Source organism: Lathamus discolor, chromosome 4, assembly GCF_037157495.1.
Source record: "Lathamus discolor isolate bLatDis1 chromosome 4, bLatDis1.hap1, whole genome shotgun sequence".
In the NCBI taxonomy this organism is placed as follows: Eukaryota; Metazoa; Chordata; class Aves; order Psittaciformes; family Psittacidae; genus Lathamus; species Lathamus discolor.
Window position 1 is genome coordinate 29,557,608 of NC_088887.1, and position 22,862 is coordinate 29,580,469.

The 22,862-nt window shown below is 40.5% G+C and overlaps 1 protein-coding gene across 5 annotated transcripts in view; it reads right to left on the reverse strand.

Annotated features, from left to right (window-relative positions):
- Nucleotides 1-22,862, reverse strand: part of GRIK1 (glutamate ionotropic receptor kainate type subunit 1) — a 170,678-nt gene that overhangs the window by 13,654 nt on the left and 134,162 nt on the right. For 2 of the 5 annotated variants that reach the window (XM_065676786.1, XM_065676787.1), the window contains exons 8-14: nt 22,341-22,448; nt 18,463-18,576; nt 17,095-17,298; nt 16,267-16,490; nt 10,933-11,051; nt 6,577-6,794; nt 1,235-1,460 (exon numbers count right to left, since the gene is read on the reverse strand). In XM_065676786.1, coding sequence (XP_065532858.1) covers nt 1,235-1,460; nt 6,577-6,794; nt 10,933-11,051; nt 16,267-16,490; nt 17,095-17,298; nt 18,463-18,576; nt 22,341-22,448 — 1,213 coding nt within the window. Of the gene's footprint in view, nt 1-1,234; nt 1,461-6,576; nt 6,795-10,306; nt 10,381-10,932; nt 11,052-16,266; nt 16,491-17,094; nt 17,299-18,462; nt 18,577-22,340; nt 22,449-22,862 lie in introns of those variants that run through there. The other 3 variants (XM_065676788.1, XM_065676790.1, XM_065676789.1) reach the window with 3 other exon arrangements.

Genomic DNA, 22,862 nt, shown 5'->3' on the forward strand with positions numbered 1-22,862 from the left:
GAGATATCGATTCCCATGAATTTTGCTGGTTTTCCTTAAGAAAAAAATTACAGCACATTTATCATACGAGAAACATCTTATAAATACATTTCACAGCTGTACTGCCAATGGATGTGCTCTCTCTGAGGATTACCATCTGTTCCAATTATTCCTTCATTGTTCTTGGTTTAAATTGTGGCAGCTTTATAACTGCAATAAAACTTTTGCTGTACACTTGTCTTTATTTGGGATTTTAGCTTTGGTATCATTTTCCTCAGGGTGAGAAGGCTGTTCTAACATAGCCAGTGGAAAAATAGACTTAAAATTCTATCTGTATGACAATCTGAGGTACTCAATAGCATAAAGAATCACAGCTCACAGTGCAGTGGTGTTTCTCCCTTATTCATATCTTGTCTACTAAGAAACCAGTGGACAAAATACTTCACCTGCTATATTCGTGTAAATTGATAGTGCTTTGAATAATTTCCCTGAAGACAATAAAATTGCATAGCCATTAACTGAGTGTGGCATGGTAAATGCATATGTGAGCAGTGTGGAGAAGAGTATTACACAGGAAAAAGATCTGGTTGCCCAGTGCCAATTATTCACAAGAACAGATCACAAAAAACCTGACACAATTCCTAATTCTCTACAATTAGAAGATCTTGAAAAGGACACCAGAAATGCTAAAAAAGGTCTACTGGAAAGATTTCACTGAGATTGGAAGTCTTAAGACTCAACTTAAAATGTTGAAATCATTGATGCAGATGCAGAACTTTACAATTGCTTCTTGCTGTTCTTACGTGTTACTTAGAGGTCATCAAACCAATCAGAATTTCATCTCTTTTCATGCAAGTGCATACATGTTACATAGCATTTATCCAGCCCACTTCCATTTTCCCAGAGACACTACCTGATTTCTCAAACTAAACTGAATTTCAGTAGAGTGACTTGCACCCTGAGCATCACAGAGGATGCCCAGTTTACTATGAATGGGATGCTCCAGAAGGCAAGCAGGTCACTTGACCTCATTCTGCAGATGTAGCCTGGACTGCTATATTCCCCCTTGCTTGCAGTTACTGCTTGCAGACGAGCAGGGAAAGAGTAGATGTTTTGCCTAAAGGGAGGCTCCTAGAGTTTCTTTTGATGTGAAAGGTTTCTAAAGAACTAGGGCATGATTCAAATGGCCATCTAAACTTCTGAAGGGGACATTGCTGGTTTTGCTCCACAACACCTGTGCTGGAAAGCATCTTACCAATAGGGGTTCCCACGCCGTAGCCTTTTGAATCAATGAGCCCCCCGATCTGCGTGAGATTGCAGTTTCTCTGAGTCACATACTCTATGCTGGTGGACTCCATTAGCAGCGCATAGTCCGTTGTGAGCACACGCTGGATTCCTTCATCATTGTTCTTCACTAGCGCTGTCTGCTGCCTGCTGCTCATGAATGCCCACATCTTCTCATATGTCGATATTTTGGATTTCTAAGGAGACAAAATGAGGGCACAGAATCACACCGGCACCCAAATTACACTTGTAAAATATTTGTCAGCCTTTTGTTGTGACTGATGCCAATAGCACATTGGAAAACAGAATTGGTAGCAGGGCTTTCCCTCCCACAGCTTTTCTCTCTTGCTGTGCTTTATGCTGAGGAATCTCATTTTTCACTTCCTTTGCCCTGCCAGGAGCTTCATTACTGGCACAGCTGTGAAGTGCTTTGAAGTTTTCTGGGCTAATGCTGTTGCATGGATTACAGCACGCAACCCAGCTAAATTAGTGCAGCTGGATACTGTTGCGCTCAGAAGCAGCACGCAGAAGCCACTGCTTCTGAGTGCAACAGCATTTGCCGGGGCAAATTCACTACTCCAAAAGCCTGACGATGAAGTACTGGCTCTTTTGTATTGATACCACTTGCCTAGAAGTCACGTGCGTCAAGGATAAAGCTTGAGAAACAAACTTAGAGCAACTTCTAAGCAAACTTCTGATTTTTGCTTTCCATTGCAGTCAGACTTAAAGACTTCATCCTCCTCCCACTGAAGCTGAGCTGGAATTTGCCAAGAGTGTGTACATGTCCTGTGTCAGTGCCCAGCTGCGCGAGCAAGTAGGATGCCAGAAGCCCCAGCTGCCTGCGTACAATGTTGAATATCCCTTCCTTCCCACTCCTTTCCCTGTGTGGGAGCTCACAAGGCACCCTGCAGGGTAAGGCAGTGGCAGTGTCCCCTTGTTCGGACTTCTGACTTTGTTGGAGGATATGAAAGAAAAACTGAACGTGCTTAGGGACAGGCAGGAGCCCTGTGCCTGCAACCCTCAGGATGTGCTACCTGCAAACCAAAAACTTTCAAGCGCTCTCACAGTGCTAATGATCAAACCTGTCTCCTTGTACGTTGTCAAACAACATGGAGCACACAATGTCACTTGGATCATTAGAAACTGTCAACAGAAATGATTTTGTCTCAAGACAGCAAAACCAAGCATTGCTGAACTGCTCTGTTCTGCAGCCTAGCACGAGCCAGACACACACAAACCAATTCTTTAATGTAAGTATGAGTTGAAGGTCCTCTACACACTTACTTTTCCCCAATTCTGGGCCAGGAGATCCTCGCTTCTTTCATGGGCCCTATCTTTGGTTTGTAGCCACCATAGCTGATTTTAGACTCACTGTGTGGAGACCATATGTGGTCCACACTAGTGGATTGGGGATTCCCATGACAAGTTGATTTTCTGGTTCTTTGAGCTTTAAATGCTAATATGCTTTACCTGTAAATTCAACACCTGTGAATGCCACCTAAATTCCACCTAAGTTTGGTAAGCCACAGGATACCACTAAACTTTGAAGATGGTTAAGTGGCTCTTCACTAGTAGAAATCATTTTTACTGCTCAGTTGGGAATATTGCTTTGAAATTGATGATAAGTTTATGCAGTAGATTGAGTCTGATATTGAATTTACTGGAAGGATGTATTCCTTATTCAGATGAGTTTGCACGAAAGATCTTAGCTTCTCAGTTTGCCAACTCCCATTTTTTTCAGGATAGATCATATGCCAATTTCTGGCCATTGTATTCTCATTGACTTCAGTGGAAACTTGGGTAGGGCTGGAAACCAGAAGGTAGGGGCTGGCAAGAGCTGCAATATGAGATTAAGATCTATTATCACAGAGGGTCAAGAAAGCAACAGAAGATTTATAGACATGTTGGAAACAGAGCAGGACAGCAGTCTGTGCGTGTCATGATTTGTGGATGTGAAACATCTTGCCTTCTGTTGGACTTTTCCTAAATTTGGACATTCATGCAGATGGTGAATGCTGCCTGAGACCCTGTTGGCTCACCTGCCTAAAATCCCATCCCCTTGCTGGATCACTCCTGAACCGTCAAGGGCCTGTTTTCTGGGTATTTTCATTTGGGATCTGTGTACAGGGAGGAGACTGAGGTTTCTTCAAGCTCAGAACTACATTTCTTACCCCCAGATAATTTCAACTGCTTTTGTTTTCATTGCCCTCAATATCTGGGTAGAAGGTATAGTCACTGCAGAAGCTTTCTAGAAAATATTGCCTCTTTAACAATAGTTTTTCTGAGGACACTATTACAACAGGGATCCTAATGTAAGGCATTCAAAATTCGTGGAAAACCACAACTGTTAGCATATGCATTCTAAACAAGAATAAATAAAAAGTGATTTAAGTTTGAACAAATGCAGAACAAACTTTCAGAAAAACAGTGGAAGTACCCTGCTTTTCTTTTATGTTTCCCAACCTGTATCCCATCCAGTAGGTGCATTGGGTAATATCTTTCTGGGGCTTCCTGCTGTTACTTTAAGCACATCTTAAACCAAAGCTCTTCAGAATTTGTTTCATGCCAAAATCTTTTTCTGCCCTTGATGTCTTCAGAAACACACTTTTGCCAAGTGTGTCTGTTACAGTCCTAAAAATCAGACCCATCTGGTCTTTTATGCCCCGCATGGAAGGGACTTTCTTGCTCCTCTTTCCTCCATAGTGAGAAAATCCTGGAAGTGTCACAGTTTTGCTTTAAAAAAATGTTGATCTGAAAGAGTCTTCTATTTCTCTTGGCATTTCTTGGCTTAAGTACTGGGCATAGCCCTTAGCTAAATCAAATCTTGCAACACAGGAAGCACCTGAAACAATGACCCTTCCTTACTGCAACCCAGCCCTGCACCACACACCTGCAGGACAATTTTACTGCTGTTGCACCTGCTTGTGTTGATTCCTACTTTCCCTGTTCCCAACGCATCAGCACTCTCAGGTGGCAGGACCACCTCTGCAGCACAGGCTGCCTAACGTGAAAAGCAACTTTCACCACAGCTCAGGTTGTCTAGCCCTCTAATCGCAGGGGTATGGCTGTCGGGGGTACTTCTGGGCACTGGGGTGCTCCCAGAGTCCATCACAGCATGGGACAGCTCAGGAGAAACTGTCCAGGCCAGGTCAGGACCTCACAGCTCCCCAGAAAAGGGCAGAGTTATTTCAAGTGTCTTCTCTAGAACTGGTACGGCAAAGGTGCTTTTTCTTAAACTATACCATAATGCACATGCAACATGGGCACAGGAGAAACTGCTGCCCAGAAACCCTTACCCCTGCCTTCTCCTAATACCCAGGTCTCTTACTGGTGTGTGTGTGAGGGGGTGCCATCTTATGTCAAGAAGTATATGCCCTCACAGAGCACGCAGTATTCCTTTTGCATATGTTAAGTATCTACGGTATTTATTGTACAGAGACGTACTCAGTGATTTTTATTTATTTTTTTAAGTTTTGGACAGCATAAAGAAGTCTTAATCTTGGGAAACTCTTGATGGGCTTCTCTAATAAAAATAACACCACCTTTTCTATAACATTAGGTACGTGTCACTGGTTTATAAGTGTGAGAAATTGTGATTTTCATGTATCTTTCACTATTTCACCTTCACTGTTCCAGAGAATCCATCTCCATTCTGTAAAAAAACTAGTGTCCTTTCACTTGCGTTTGTGTACACATGTATTTCAGGTACAAGTAAGCCAGTATCTATAGCATACAAGTATTTAATCACCTTGTTCTTTTTATTTTTAATAAAGTTTCACATTCTTTTAAGCCTACAAATTTTAATCTTGGGGATTAACGCTGCAAAAAAAAAAAAAAAAATCAGTGTAAAGCTGGAAGCAGCTCTAGGAAATTGTTCTGAATTTCTCATTAAATTCAGGAGCTACTTCCTCTAAACATACATGGAAGCAACAGGCTTTGAAGATTTCTCTCTGATGCTGAATTTGATTTCAGAATAGCAATGGCAGTGACCGTCTTTGGGCAGAGAAGATCTCTTAGACCAAGGGAGCTTCCCAGAGTCCTTCAAAAGGCGGCACAGCTGCTTTCTTTCCCCTGCAGTTTCCAGGAATATCTTCAGATGGGTTTCCCAACACATCTTAATGGAAATGTCAGCTCATCATTTGAAGAACTGACTATAATGAGGCTCTGAAAAATACTGTAGTTTGTGTGTTTCTTTCAGCATGGAAACGTTTCTATTCAGCCACAGGAGAGCCATTATAATGGCAGTTCATCCCTGACAGGTCCAGCAGGGATAGCCTACCATCGGATCTATTACATTATAGGGACATCCTTGATGAACATTATTGGTTTTGAGATGTGACCCAAATACCCTAGCCAAGATCCTTTTTATGTGTAAGCATTTTGCCTCATGCGGAAGCGTAAGGAGTTGTGATTAAAGTAGGGCAGGGGGCTTGGGCTGGAGCAGCAGAGGAGAGGGGTCGTGCATGGCACAGGTATTATTTTGCCCCACATGATGCTTCCCCACAGTGTCTCATCCTCTTCAAAGGCACCTCATATTTGACTATCTATAAACACTGTTCTTAGATAACTATGGTGAAAAGGTTGATACCAGTTCATTCGGTGTTTAACTTCCCTGCTGAGACTACTGATGAAGCTGCTAATTAATTCTAATTGTCACAGGATTTTTGCACGTGTATCCTATATTTATAGCTTGTTTGCTTTCACACTGACATTTTATGAGATTAATCCATTTTGTATGTAATTAATACTAATATGGAAAAAAATGCAGTTATCTACAAAGCAATTAGCCACAGAAAATGATCTTTTACTTACAGATGTGTTCATGTGTGCATGTAGCCTGTATATTAATAATCTGTGTGGTATTGAACATTGGACCATTTTAAAAAAGGGACAAACTGGCATTTTACTGCATTTTACTGTATTATTGCCATGAATAATACTGCCTTGAGGTGTGAATGTGACCTTCAGAAGTGATCTTGGCCAAGTGGCTGGAAGAAGATGAGATCCCACCCTGAGAATCAGCCTGGAGCAGAATGTCTCCAGGTCTTTGTCCCCATTCCCTTCAGATCCTCCCACCAAAGACATGGGTTTGCCCCTCACAACTACAGCATCAGATTGTTTCTCCATATGTTTTAGGGGAAAATCTCCCATCTTTTACATAAATATTGCTGAAGGATCGTCTATGGATTTGGGTAAATGGTGTATTTACCTATTATGCTAATTCTTTCAAATGTTGTGATTCCACCTCACCATTTTATTGCTGGAGGGCCATGAGTCAGTCCGACCATACAGAGTTGGCTGATGCCATCTTACCTTGAAGAAGGTCATGGTGGATCCATCTCTAACAGCCCCGTACTCTATCTTGGTTTGCTTTGCCAAATCATCTGCTGAATCAATGGGGGATTCCATCCTCTCCACAGTCAGGAAGGCAGCCAGGTTGGCAGTATAGGATGAGATTATGATTAAGGTGAAAAACCACCATATTCCTCCAACTATTCTGGTAGAAAGAGCTTTGGGCATCAGCTCTGATCCTGTTACAATATCATCAAAACAATCATATTAAAATGATGCTGAAAGATGCCTTTCCTGATACCACAGACTGTTTTTAGGCACAGAATGCTATTATGAGTTGTAGTATGATAAAATGATTTAAACAGTAATCTCACAGATGCACAGCTAACATTTATAATGGTAACACACTGTGAAGAGGATGTATGCCATGATATATGACAAATGGAATTATCCTTGGGTCTAAGCCCCATTACATTTCTGAGCTAATGCTCATTGTGATATTAACCTCTTATATCCCCAGCAAGCTATACTAGTATTTTTGTCCATTTCCTGAATCTTTTTTTGCCAGTATACTGTAATCAGTTTTTTAACCAGAGATCTTTAGTAGAATGCTGCTCTTTTCAATGCTTGTTCTAGTTACAAATTACCTGGCAGAACTACCTTACAAGAGAGACCTGCCCTGTATACCCTATTGACATACCTAAGCAGAAACAGGGCAATCAATACAGTTCCACTGAACTTACTGGCTTGTGCAAACCTGAGATAAAATCCCAGAACACATCTTATTATAAATGTGTGGTTTACATCTGAAAATTCAGAGGGTGAATGGACGTGTCCTTTGGATCTACAGGGCAATGCAAAGTTTTGTCCAGTGTATTTAACATTATTGCTGAACGAGTTTTAGCAGATCTGCTTGCATGTCACCAACAAAAGCCAAAGTAAACTGCTATTGTCATAGAACCCTACAGAAAACTACCTGTGGAAGTTAATCACACTGAATCGGCTTCTAAACAGCTGAGGTAAACTGTATTTAAGCCACACAGGTACTTCTATTTCTAAGCATTCTGATGCAAGTTTTATGCTGCTTTTACAGACATCACTACTGAACTTAGCTCATTGGGATTCAAGGATCTGGTTCAGTAAGGCACTTACACAGCCACTTGAATACTTTTGATTTAAAAAGTAAGCCTTTGCATAATTATTTTGCTAATGAAGGATGGACTTAAGAAAGAACTTAAGTGCCTGTGAAAAGAGATCTCAGCTTGTAAATCCTTTCATGTGGCAAATATATTTCTATTACTGGAAAAACATGTTGACATATTATCTCTTCCCAGCTATTTAATGATTTCTGTAAGAAATTTAAACATATTACTGAGAATATTTTCCGACTTTGAAAAATTTTGAATGTGACTTTGGGGGCAAAGACCAAAAGGGTAAAAACCTTCCAACCAACCACAAACAGATTTAACTTAGCTTTGTACACTTACAGACATGTTTCTTAAAGGTCAAAGCAAAGCATAGCCCAACGGTTTGAGTAAGTTGACAGAATTGCCAAACTGTGAGAGCAGATGCTCTGCCTGTGCAGCCCTCTGCAGCCCTGGTGCTGGACAGATTTCAAATTAAACAGCAGTCTAAAAGCAAAATTCACTTGAAATTTTTGAGTCCAAATATATTTGTTTCAAGAGCTGTACCTCTATATGGGTTTATGTTTGTGGTCTGTTGTACTTCCTTGCTTTTCAGGTTATATTTTTTAAGTACAATGAAATCTATATTGTATTGTTGCTCTCAGGAGAAGTGTGTTTATTTCTAAGCTGAGGTTGACCTGGCTTCTGTGAGTGCTGATTCAAGTCATCCTGAAGGTATTATTTCTGTCAAGCTTAGACAGCTATATATATATAATTTCTACACTTGGACCCTGATGAGATACCTAGCTCTGACATATAGATCCCAGTAATGAATAATAGCCAGATACCTTGCATATACCTCAACAAGCAATCATGAAATCTGCCAGTGCAGCCTTCTGGCAGCAGAAGAGAGTAGGCAAGGAGCCCTCTGTGCTGAATTTGTGGGGTGAGATGCCAAATCTCCTGTGATTTCCTCTAGCAAAAAGTTGCGTGTGAAAAATCAGCAGAATACATTCAGTACAATTAAGCTCAAAATGCCACAGTCTATTAATTATGCAGTGAGCTACCGTTTTGCTTTAGTGAGGTGCTGAGCACACTTTGCTCCCAGCTGAACCAAGCGTGCCCAGCATCTCTTTTGATCACTCCAATGCTTATTTCAGTGTTTGCATTTTTGAGGGCATCAATTCCAGGACCATTAATATATGCTCCATGCTCACCAGCTTCAACCTATGCACTCTCCTCAACCAGATACTCCTAGTCTGACCCATTGCCTGGCTGAACTGGGGCTCTGACGGACAGCTTTCCTTTCTGAAAGTGATAGTTTCTCTGAATGAATTGGATGAAATGTGCCCTGTTTGGATGCTTTCAGAGTACGCATAACACATCTGAGACTTGCAGGGGAAAAACAGGGGAAGTAACGTCTAGATAAAAGCGTTGCTAGCAAGACTCGGGGTCAGAGACAATACTTGCTGAAGTCTCTCTAGTGCCTTTTAATGGCAGACATGACAGCCAATCCTGATCCAGACTTTGCTCACGCTCTGTAGAAAAGAGAAAGTCTGATCATCACATTTTAAAATTGAATAACAAGTGGCTTCCAATCAAGCACAACAAGCAGCTGCTGCCAACAAGAAAGAACATAACGCTAGATGCAGAGTCACAACCATTCACATCATGTTCAAACTCTTCACATTAACGATGATGCACTTACAATCACACGCACCACACGTTTGTACATGGAAACATTTGTGTTGCCTTACAAATGTTTTTTTTCTTTCTTTCTTTCTTTGTTTTTCTTTCTTTCTTTCTTTGTTTCTTTCTTTCTTTTGCTTTGTTTTTAATCTTCTTGAAAGACAAGCAGAGTCTGGTTGGGGCTGACTGTCATGTACCCAAGGTAGTGGTAACGAGCAGACACTGCATCCCACAGTTTGCTGTGGATGATGGTAAACTCCAAAAAAGGCAGTACACCAAAACACAAAATCCTGGGGCACTTTCACACACAGGGCAATCACAGTTATATATACACACACCTGCCTGATACTGTAAAACCTCAGCCTGTGTTTTACTTGTAAGTTGGAAAGAAAATAAAAGAATAAAACATCCAACCTCTTCAAAGTAATTTCTATGATCAAGCTCCTGTCAATACATTAGTGCACCAATAAAAGCAAGTGCATCTTAGATAAAATACAAACTTTATTCTCTAACATGCTTATGAAAAAATCCTCTTCTTGTTTTTTTCACTGCTACTCATGTCTGTTAAAGAGGGAAGAATAAACTGTACCTGGATGAATGCAGAGATGGGTTTATATTCCTTACTTAAATGTTTAGGGATTTAATACCAAGGTACTGCTGGGCTTTCCTCTGAATTGCCTGTTTGCTTGTTGTAGCAGGGTGGGAGTTTTTTTGTTCACCTTTGATTCAACTTGAAATGTTTGACAGAAAATATTTGCATTCTTTTCAGTAGACCCCAGTTTTGGTGAATAGTGATTTAATTTGAAACCTTACAACATATATGCCATAACCAAATGTGTTTAGTACACATATCTGTTTGACTTCCCATATGGAGTAAGCTTCACTGCCCTTCCTTGTCAACTGAGTTAAGTGTCAGCTGTTTCCAAAATCATCATCACCTTGTGGAACTTGTGACTGGGTAAAGTTAATGCTTCTAAGGTTGGATGCATTTACAGAAGGATGGGACCCATACCTGCAGAAAAGCCATAAAAAAAAAGGTTTGGTTTTGTTTTTAAACAAAGTGTTTGACAAGTGCCAACAAACTTAACAACCCTTCTGAAGAAAGAGCATCGTTTTTTGTTGCTGTTGTTCAGCAATTACAACTGTTTTTCTAGGGTAGCTAAGGCTGTTACCATTTCCATTGGGATGGAGCCCAACATCTTCCTGTTTCCAAACCTCTTATACCAATAAACTCAACTTCAGCATGAAGCACTTCGTAGCTCTCTTGTGGTTATTTTACATTTTGGACCCAGAAACTTCCATGTGATCCTGTCTGCTTCCCTATCTCTCAGATGCTTCCCCTCTTTCCTTCTTCTGCAGCCCTGTTCTGGGCTATTCCCCTATTCCCCTCCTCTGCCTGCTCCTGGTTGCAGTGGCACGTCATTTTCTTCCTTTGTTCTGTTGCTTAATTTCTGAGATCAGGTTTTACAGTATGAGTTGTATTTACAGAGGGTGGAGTTTACCAGCACAGAAGCCCTTGAGCAGACTGTGGGATGTGTGCAATAACGAAGTGTAACCGGTGTACCTTGCTGCATGAGAGCTCCAACTCCAAACCAGAAACTATTTAGTAAAGTAAAATTGTTTTCCACCACATCTGAGTCTGGGTTGCACGGGTGGGGGTTATACCATTCATATGGTGTAAACCTGTGGCAGTTAACAGAAACAATCTGTAAACATCAAATAGAGTACATACAGTGGCAGCAAACCTGCTGAACAACGCACAAAGTGAGGAGGCTAATGAAGGAAGCAAGGAAAAGAAAACCTCAGCTGAAAGGCTGTGTGCGGGATGTCCTGCAGCTGCCTTGTGCGAGCCGTGGAGCAGCGCTGCAATGCCAAGAGCTGTTTTCACAGTCCCAGATCTAGCAAAAGGTTACTCCCTTACTCCTCCCACTCTCGGCTTTAGAGTCCTCAAGGGTGAGGCTGCTGCAACACCCCACAGCTTCCCTGCCTGCACTGCTGACAGACAGACATCCACAGGAGCAGGGAAAAGTTCAAAGCCACGTAGCTGCTCCTTGGAATAGCATTTAGAAAATAATGGAGGAGTAAAAGCCCTCTAAAAGCAACCATCATTTGCTGTCTGTAACTGAGATGCTTGATGCTGAATGTGCTCTCCCTGCACGAGGCTGTCATGGGAGCGAAAGAAAAGACTGCCAGTCATTTGAAGGTGTTTGGGAGCAACTGCAGTGCCTGAAAGCCACAGGGCCATGTTGTCAGTGTTTCTGAGAGAAAATTATGTGGAGGATTGCCTTAATGGAAGAACTCTGCTCTTTTCGCCACATACCATCCTGCAACTGCAAAAAGTGCCCCTTCTGCTCTGCACAACACTTGGCAGAGCTACATTAAGGACCATTTCTCCCCAAGGTGCCTTGCCTGCTGTTGCTTCCCACTGTTGTGTGGCTTGCATTCTTTCTCACGAAGTTTATGAATATAGCTTTAATTGGCAATGCCAGGCCAATATATTTTAATTACTGCTTCAACAATATAATTAAGCATGGAATTTACGCACGGTTTCAAGCAGAGTGCCTTGCTTAGCTGAAGTAATGAGCTCCGATAATAATGAACCCACTAATTGAAACAGTATGTAGCTAAGGATGTCATTAGCTGCACAATATTACCATTTATAGTACAACAGTATTCAAATTGTAAAAAAAGACAGTTTTCAGGTGCAAGACACAACAGTTCTGCGTACAATCACCAACTTATACGCTTTAAATTTGTGCTAGAATAAAGCAAGCAACTGTTGTGTAGCAACAAAATTATTCCCAACTCAGTTTATGCACACACAGGGAAACACATCCTTAACAAGAGACCCAAAATTAAGACCTGTAGGTTGCCCGAGCTGCCAACTGCCATAAAAGTGAAGAGGTCCTGTGATGAGCATTCACCCACAGGATCTCAGAGTGTTAACACAGGGCAATAAGAAGATGTACAAATAACTCTGCCTGACAACTGGAAAGTCCAAGGCTGGGATCTTGCATTGTTTCAGACAGCCACCACATTCAGCAGGTTGGATGCCCATGTCTCCATCACCAAAAGAGCAAAACATCCATTGCTAGAAATTGGCAGTGAAATTTTGGCAGAAAAACTATTTCTGCCAGACTGGAAAGATTTTTATAGCTCTGGGTATGTATTTTAATGCGCTACTAAGGTATATATTTATTTTTCTCTTTGAAATGAAAGCCAATTTTCTTCCTGTGTTTCTATTGATTTGCTGAGCTCTGAGAAGATGCTGGCTTACAATTCAGCTTTATTTCACTGCTCAAGCCTTCTGTTTTCCTGGCCATTTCTCCTCTTTTCAGCCTTCAGCAGCAGCTGTACTGAGGCTTTTGATAGAGTTGAGATGGTCAAAGTCACCTAAGCACCTTTTATATAGGCTCTGTGTGACATTATTTACCACTGCTGGTCCCCTCATCAACCTAGCTCTAGCATCTTTGACATCAACAGTGTAGTTGGTATGGCATTAGCAGTAAAGGGAAGTTTTGGCAGACAATACCTTGTTCATTCACTGCCAGTGTACTTAGTAAACAGAGCTTTGTCAGTCTGTAACCCTTCACAGTGATAAAAACTTCAGTGCTTGAGTTTAAAAATTATTATAACAATGACAGAGCTACATAAGGCTCAAAGACAAATAAGAAATTATTCAGCTGATGAAAAGTCTGAAGAAATAACAGGAAGATTATCCCAGTCTATGAAAATTATTCCTGAGTATTTGTCTTCCATGAACTGATGTCAAAATACTGTTAACTCTTTAAGTTACTGTGGCAGTGCTAGAAAGGGGATGCTTCTTGAGGTTCTCAATGCCAAAACAACAATATTTGCTGAAACATTTGGCAAATGTTACAGTAATCTTGATATATCTAGAGCAGGTCTAGATGTGGACTGTAAGAATAGCTTAGCTTCTTAGAATAAATCAAAATTTATAAAGTGTAAAGTAAATTAAGATGACATGTGAACACAATTTTGTGTACTTCAGCTTATGTAGTTGCAATCTAATTAGGTACTGCTTTTAGGCCTCAGTTCAGAAAAGGCATGTGTCAGAAAATAGTTGAACATTCAGAAAATTATGTTAACTGTTTTGCTGAACTAGTACGTTCTTTTCCTCTTTTCCTAAAACAGGTGGATTATGAGAACGATACGCAAACTTGATATATCGAAGTTGTTACAAGTCACATTTTGTGCTGTGTGTTATGCATGTGTGTGGTTCTAGACCTTTAATGACACATAAGTTTTTTAGCTAATTTTAGCCACATTTGATAAATAGGTAGAGGCATTAGAGGTTATTGTGCTCCTGCAAGTGTTGTGAAACACTGCAGTAGTAGCCCCACTAGGAGAGAAGCTGCAGGATGAGCTCAGAACTTGTTATGTTTCAGTTAATCCATGTGGGAAAGATCACCTATAAATCCTTCAGCTGCACAGAAAGCAAACAGACAGACAAACTTCAACTGGCGATCACAATCTGCCATGAGACACAAATCTGTAGGGAAATCAGGCTTCATTAGTTACACTGGTCCTGGAATCACTGCTTTTTAGAAAGATTTCAGAAACAAAACAAAACACAATTACACAGGGCAAACCTACAGATTTACCCAAAGGCTACACTGGGATTTGGAGCAATATTTAACAGCCAAGAAAGAAAAGCAAACAGGTTTCACAGCTGATGACTTCTAAGCACTGTGCATTTCCCTTTGGTTTGCTCCTGGCCATGCATCTATGTGTAGGCAGCTCTGGAGCAGGCAGAGGACCCTGACACTTATTATTCCTGCAAACTTGCTGCTGTTATTGTAAAAAATAGAAGCACTGAGGGTAATTCATGCTTTGTTTTCTCTTCTGCTTGTCCTGAGGTGGAGGGGACTGAGGGATGTTTTTAGTCTTGGCACACAACTGCAGGAAAGTCAGTCTGTCACAGTCGAGCAGATTTAATATTAGTCATGAATGAGATCATGATTTGCTTACAGTAAGAGTTATTATTTATGGTACAGTGAGCCACTGCAAGAGCTTGTGGGAAGTCATGACTAATTGTATACTGTTCCATAGCTGCCAGGGATGGATAAACTCACTCTTTCACCTAGGGCCAACACTAATAACTTAACCCATGACCTCTCCTCCTCTAATTCTCTCCTTCTTCTTCACATTTCCATCAATTTACAGCAAAAAGCAAATTCCACAAATTTCTGTGCTTTGGTACCAGTACAGAAACATGCAAACAACCAAAGGATTCACACAGATCATCCACCTGGATCAAGGGTTATTCAGTGGACCACAGAGAAATGCATGGCTGAGGCTGGTCGCTCTCAGCAGAACTGCCTGTGTGATTGAAGTGTTTGCAGGACTGTGTCTTTTGATCAAAATAAAACAAGTGAACTGGAGGAAAAGCAGTAAAAGCTTAATTTGACCTGGGTCACACAGAAGTGAAAGTCAGGAACAACATGTTATCAGAATTGATGATTCAGATTACAATTATTTTATGACCTTTGAATTAGGTATATGTATATATACGTTTGAATATATACATTAATGCAGACTTCTTGAAGATGAATGCCATCAGTTGCAATAAAAACTGCAGTATTGCTGGGGCTATTACGGTGATGTGAATGTGTGGACTTCCAATGACACATCACTTTGGTTCTTATATTTCATAGTATAAATGTTTTCTCAGGCTATTTTCCATATAGTTTATTAATATTGAATATATTTTGTATATACAAAACAATACGTAATAGAAATGGGGATAGGGTTAATTAGGGATCCTCAGTAAAACAAACCAAAACATGAATCTCTGTGAGGCACTAATAAAAATATTTATGTTTTCAATCATAAAAAAGGAAAAATGAAGGATAGAATGAGATTAAATAGAGTTGGAAATGAAATTCCAAGGCCACTAGCTGAAGAAAAGGACAATAAATAAGCCAGTTTGGAGTCCAGGTTTACTCAGGAGTATAGAAAAATGTGTGCCTCAAATGACCAATTTCCTCTGACAAGTTTCTAAGTTCATTTTCTTTCACACTTGGTTTGCTCTTGTTCAAAGCTCTAGAGCAACTGACTCTGATTGTGGTCCATGGTCTCGAAGGCCATGATGAGCAGCTTATATCCAGTTTTTGAAACCATATCAGCTGTCTTAGAGTTTTTAAGCCTAATGATAAGGCTTAAAAGTACACTGAGTACATAGAGTACACTGCCGGCCCTCTGGAGCTGTGAGTGCTGTCCACTTGTTCAGAAACTTTGTGGCATACCTGCCTCTGAGGACTTTATAAGCTTTAGATTCATTTGGAAAAGTGGTGTGTATGTACTTACTTCTTGCTGGTTTTGAATAGGGACATCACTGGAGGCCTGCCATTGACAGACAAGGTGCACCTCAGGACAATGCTGGGAGAGAGTTTTGGGTATACTTCACCTTGCAGATTGTCCCCTCAGGTTCCCAGTCACATTACCGCATATTTTCAAGGGGAAATTAGCTGAGCTAATTGGCATCCTTCAGCAAAAATATGTTCATATGCTCTTTCTTACCTTTTAACTGTGTGCACTGTTAGTGGAAAAGAGAAGTGCTTATATGTAAGTAATACAAACTGCTTTTCAACATGGAGTCTGCTGAGGTGTTGCGAACTGACAAAGAGAAGCTGACACATTTCATTGGATATTTCTTTCCATTCAGCCCTTAAGGAAAGTAAAATCTCATCACATTGCAATATATAAAGTTGATAGCAGAAAGAATACCAAGAGACTTTCTAGAATGTTATGTTTTAGGACAGGATAAATCCCTTAGGATACTATTATGCTGCATCTGTTTTGCAGAGCCCATGCATTACCTATGGGAGGAGAGGTACTTAGTGTGGATACACCTAAAACTAAGTCTTTGACTTACCTTGCAATGACAAAGAGGACACAACTGACTCCAAGGCAGGCTAGGAGAACATACATCCAAATATCAGGAGAAAGAGGGTTTAAAAAGGAGAAAACGCCAGGGTTTGTCCCATTGGGCTTCCGGTACAAGATACTGATTCCCAGTGTCATGAAGGGCTTGGAAAAATCAATTACTTTCTCTCTTACATAGGTAATAGTGAGAGGAGCAACGGCCAGATCAGCTTTCTGAAATCACAAATGGGAAAATACTCATTCATGTTCAGCAAATGCAATAATATTCCACCATTTTTTCCCCCCAAGCATTAAAAAATAAACTAAATTTTACTATAAATCTGTATGATAAAATTTAACATTGCTAGGGTATTATTTGGCACATGATATTCTGTTTCCTCTTTTTGCAGGCAGAGGGACATTTGTGACTTTCGTGTGAGTAGGACAGGTATGACCAGGGACATGAAGCTTGGTCCTGTGCAACAGGGAAGACTGTGAGCAAGAACTGCCAGAGCATCTGGGTAGGGACTATATCCACAGATCAGAGGCAGCCACTGGGCAGAGGTGAGCTGGAAGCTCAGCCTTTGCAGTTCAAATTTGTAGCTGAAGGGTGGCAGGACCCATGCTAGTGCCCACTGCCCCACTGGAGATGGAGGTTCCCCCACACACACCTGCAAACTGTTGGTACAGATGTACTAATGTGACTTCTTACTCTGATAAGTGGCACTAAAGAAAGAGTAATGGCTCTAAAACTAAAGCAAACATGTTTGGGCTGGGTTCATAGAAAATACAATAGGTAATTTAAAAGAAGAATAAAGAGAGAAGGATTCAATCTTACATGATCTATGAGTTCTTTGACCATCCCGTTCCACTCTCCTTTGTCATTCTGGGCTCCATATTTACCATCAGAAACTAGTTTGACCTCATAGATGAAGCCTAAAATATTTGACAGCTCTTTTAGTAAGTCCAGGCAATAACCCTCAAATCTGTCATTTCCATACAAGGGCTTGTCAGACTTCTTGTACATAACATAGGGATCTTCCTATAGAAAAAGAGAATAGACATGTAGCAATAGAAATTAGGTTTGCTGCAGATTATACCAGTTTCTCTAAATTATCCTAATATTTTATAAGTAGATTGCAATTAGATGCAAACCAGTAATTTACTGTGTCCATTAAAAGCTGTTTTAGGTGTGTTAACAAATTGACTGAATCAGTTAATGATAAGCATAAGGCCCCTAATTTTCAGCAGAACAGATCATTCATAGCTCCCAGGAGCTTTAATTAAAGTAGTGCTTAGCAGTTCCAAAATCAAACCCGAGATCTGTACGCTGTCTCACCCTAAGGGACAGGAAGGGATATTGAAGGAAAGAGAAGCCTAAATAACAGAAAAATAACCATAAGAGGAACCTAAAATTTTATATTCTGTGAGAAATAGATCTTTATTGGAAAAAAATGAGTTGATCATGTATTCACATGAGAGAATGGAGAACAGCATAGATAGATTGCAAAGAACCTTGTTGCTTTTCTTTTTAAAGCATTTTGGGTAGATCTGGGCAAGCAGGTTTCTGCAGCTTAATGTAGCAAAAGACTTCTGGCAATAGAAAAGGAGTGTAATGGGAGCCTTTGAGCACTTCCCCTCCTCCTGAGGAATTAGGCAGAATAATCTAAAAGATGGCATTACTGGCCAGGCAGAAAGCACAAGGCAGAACAACTTGTGAATACCCCGTTGCATATTTTCCATCTATCATAGTAAGGACATAACCTGTCTATCTGCAGTTTGCTACTTTCTGTAAGTCCTCGTCATTTCATTTTCAGTAAAAAGGAAAGATACATAAGCACTGACAACAAAACTGTGTGTTAATGCTTCTGGAAAGAAAAGTATGCAGGGTTCATCTCTGAAATACTGAAGTAAGCTGTACAATTCTGGAAGCAGAGATTCCCAAGAGACTTTCATTGGCAGTGGGATATTTTTGAATCAATCTTGTGGTTAGATGAATGTGTATGTCGATTGCGAATCTAAATCAAAACAATTGCTTGAAAACAGATAGTTTAACAAAACATTGTTTAGTGTGGACGAAAACAGCCATGGAGTGCAGGGCAGAGGTGGCAAAGGCAAACACGGAGAGCCCTGCAATCATCAGCAATACCTGCATCCTATGGCATGGCTGTAGATGATAATGGCACCACTACACAGTGAGACTTACCAAAATGGTGGTGACAATAAGTGTCCGGTTAGCCAAGGAATCCGTGATGTTGGTTGATCGGTCCTTGTTGCTGTCTGTCATGTTAAGGCCACTGTATGAGTTCCAAACCCCAATCTGCACACAAGAGAGCAGGTAAGTGGCTGCCTGGCTACAGTGAGCCAAAACATTTCCCTAAATGCTCACCACCTAGGAAGAATGCACTGGCTCTAGCCACCACAGAAAGAGACACCAGCAGTACAAAATGCTAGAGAAGGGAAACAGCTGTAGGTCCGAGTAAGGCAGCAACATCAAATGACTGATTTAGAAAACACAGGGAACATACCACCCTTTCAAAAGCAGGTAGGAATGAATGATCTGTAAGAGTATAAGGCATGCCAATACAGTGGCGTATTAGCCAATTTGCTACAAAAGTGGAACATATTGGCTTTGTTTCCTCCTAAAAAATGTCAAATGTCTATTTCTATGATTTTTTTTTGTTTACATTTTGCAAATGGTAGAGTTGAAACATATGGCAAGACCTCTCTCTTCCAACACAACAGATTAAAAGCTTGAATAAGTATGTCAAAGCAGACTGATGGATGCACTGGCCTTTTGCTTCCATTGTGCCTTCAGCAGGTTTAGCAAAGATTATTCTGTCATTTCTTGCTACTATATATGACAGAGCTACAAAGGTGATACCATTGCACACACTGACCAATATTCGTTCAGTAAATATAAAAGACCAAAGGCAAATTCCTTTCTAGTCTTAGAGGTAATGAAGAATTCCATCATATAATGCCCAATCCGAAGCCTCAAGGGAAAGATCTTCATGATTTCAGTGGATTTGGATATACACCTCATAAAGGCAGAAATTATGACCATGTTAATTTGTTCAGGTAAATATTTACTTAATGTAAGCACAGTCTGAAAGCATATTCAGGTTTTTTTTGCATTTGGTGCATTTGGATTTACATATACAGCATGGCTGAGGGCTGACATGAGAAAACTCCAGGCAAGGAGCTGGCTCAGGAAATTTGGCTGGTATTGGACATTTGTGGAGAGCACCAGAAGGATGGCCTGGGGGACTGACATTGCCTATGCACAGAGCACTTCACCACGCGGCTCTGCCAGCATGTTTCAGCTCTACCCAGGAGGCATCTACTTTCAGTTCCTCCCTGCTGGGATCGCCACCAAAGCTGCCAAGTAAGTCTAAGACAAAACCCACTTATTCTCTGTACTGGAGGTCTCTATCTGCTGTCAGATGCTCAGTCATTTCAGACACAGGCTGGACTCTTTTTCTTTGGTTGTTAGCTGAGGCAGAGATGGCACTGCCTTTGTACCAAACCCAGCAGATTAGTTTGTGCATGCTGACTGTGGATGTGGAGTAATAACAGTATCATTTCAAACAAACTTTGGGTTTGTGTCCCTGGATGCCATTGCTTTCTTCTTGCACAATTTTTTTTGTCATGCCGTTTCTAAAAATTATTTTTTCAAGCATTTATCAGTCATTCCCTTTGTTTCCAAAACTAGATCATGTTGGGAAACTGATCTAGAAAGTACACTGGATGTTGGGTGTTATGATAGCGAGTGCCAAGAATATAGTAAATAACCAGTGTCCTTGAATTTACACCGGGTTGGCTGAGTTAATCAAAAGCCATTCTGCTCATTGTTACTGACTTGATATGCTTTTATTGGCTGGCAGCAGGGAAGAGGAGAACAACGAAGAACATTGAGCAACACAGTCACAGTGTATACAAAATACACCAGGATACCACTCTAGGTCTGGGTAAAAGAATGACACCGCAGGTCAACCTTGATTAGAGTGATGGAGGAGGTTGGAGGGGCACTGGAAGAATGAGGTCAAGGTAGTACATTGCTGTGGTGAATCCAGGGGAGTTATTGCAGTTTAGTGACAAGTTTGAGAGGTGTCATATGCCCTTCTCAGCAGGCCTGTGCTTTGAACCAATTGTAATTTGGTTTAAATCAATTCAGCGTAACACAAAATGCCAAGAGTCAAAAGTGAGATTGGTCCAACAGCGTTCTGCATGTCAGGTAGGATGATCTATGCACCAGTAATGAGGGAAATGGTGGCCTTAGCCTGATTCACTGAAGATTAAAACAAGGTTGTTAAGTATGTGCTTTGTAAGAACACATGAAGAGTACTACAGGTTGTTTTACACTGGTCTACTCTGTAGCATTAAAATCCCTCCCAAAACAACACCAAACCAAAATCTTTTTTAACTGTGTCTATAGGAGGGGTGGGAAATTGTGAGATCTGTGTGAAATATGTGCAAAATATAATTCTAAGCATTATAAGAAATTTTTATCTTGTGACTGCAGAACACTTTAAGCATGATTAATGCGGTTGTTATCTTCTTACAGAATGGCAACTGTGGGTTGTACCTCCAGTGGGGAGCAGCACATGGAGCTTGTCTCTGACTCCCACTTAGTGCCTTTTCCACTAGGCAGAGGAACCTCACATTAAAAAAGGATTAGATTCCTGGGGTAATTTAGATCTTTTATAAACAGGCTTAGTTCCAATTTCCATATGTTAGTGGATGACAGCACCCACTTAATCATCTGTATTATTTTCTGTAAGAAGCTAATAACACACTTGTCAAAATTTTGAGTCAACAATGCTTGAACATTGCCTGCATAGTGCATATTTTGTGGGAGGCAAAAAACTCCCCAATCCTGCATGTTAAAACAGTCCTTGCTGCTGATGCTAATACACATTCAAAATTGTGTAAATTTACCATTCATGGTAAATTTTAGGTGAATTGGGAAGGGTAACAACTGAGAAAAGAGCTGCTTTTGCTTTAACCAGGAGCCTCCAGTCAGAGGGGAAAATCACAGCTCCCGAAAAATAAAATAATAATTACAAAAATATTTTGGTGAAAAAGCTGAATGCTATCAAAGTCTTACTATTTGGAATTACAGTGTCTCAAGTTGGGGTGAAACTTATTCTACCAGAAAAATTCATAATCTCTGACAGACTGTTGTCTCTAAACTGCAATATAAGTCACTTTCAAAAACCCAAAGGATGAGTCTGAAGACCCAGCCCAAAGGTTTTTTGCATCACCTGTCTGTGTACAAACCTTCTTCCACACTTTATATAAATGATTAGAAACCTCGCCAGCAGCCTTTGTACAGAGAAAAATAAACAGAGTGCTTCATTAAAAATGAAAAGGGAATCAGTCTGGAGAGCTGTGTGGGAGTAATTACATTTAAAGCCTCAATTAACCCATCAGCAATTATCATTCAGAGTCAAGACAGTGTACACAGAGCAAGGGACAATGCTGTCTCCAGCTGACATGAGCTGGTGGCAATACCTGTGTCAGGGATTTTTAGACACTCAAGAGCAGCCACCTCCTAGGTGGTGGTGAAAGGAGCTTGGTACTGCCCATTGAGAGCCCATGTTTGCTGGCTGAGTGAGAAAGGGAAATAGAACTAATCTAATCTGAAAAATATGACCTATTTTTAACATCTCAGTTCTTGTTGAGGTTATCTATTCAAGCACCTTCTTTCCTCTCTCCCTCATGTCACATTTAATAAAAGCAGTACGTGTAAGGTCATAGAATCGTAGGGTTTACCTCTCTATACGAGTTTACCACACCGAGTTACAGTGGTGAGAACTGAAGGTAATATCCACTTGAAATAATTATTTTCATTCATATAATTACTGCCGTTGCAAATTCCTATCCCACACCTCAAAATGTAAGGTACACATTGTAAAACAATAAATCAATCTTAGTAGCTCTGTTTTCACTTTGACTTAAATAATCTTGGAAAAAGTGGTTTTTACCCCAAGCACAGGAGTCTTAAGCTGAGGAGAATGAATTTTCCTATGCCCCTGTCAAATTAACTTTTTGTCATTGTTTTACAAAAGATCTAGTTACCTTTTCTGTTCCTTCCTCCTTGAGGCTAATAATGTCCAAATCAAAATCCTTCCGTAAGCCATCCGTTTTGTTGAAGGTTATGCGCCCTGTCAGGCCGTCCCACCGTGCCTGTGTTAACACAAAAACACTCTTCCCTGTAACAATTAGTAGGAACAATGAAGCCATGACAAAATTGCATTTTAAACTAACGGTATTATTGGATCACTTCCAAATATTTCTTTAAACATATGTGGCTTTGCTCCTTCGACAACACTTTCCTCAACTTTTTTATTTTAGTTTCTCCTCAATATGCTTTGCATTTTACAATCAGACACAACTTTGTGACACTTTATGTACATTGACTTACATATGTCTAGTACTGTATAAAAAAGATATACTGGAAAGAGAGAAAGACAGAATAGAGTGTGTCCTATATGTGTCCAAAGACAGGACAGTTTTGCGCTTTATAAAAATTCACTAAGAAATTAAAAAACGAGTCTGCTTTGTCCAAGCTTTGGGTCTGATCCTTGGAGTACAAGAGCC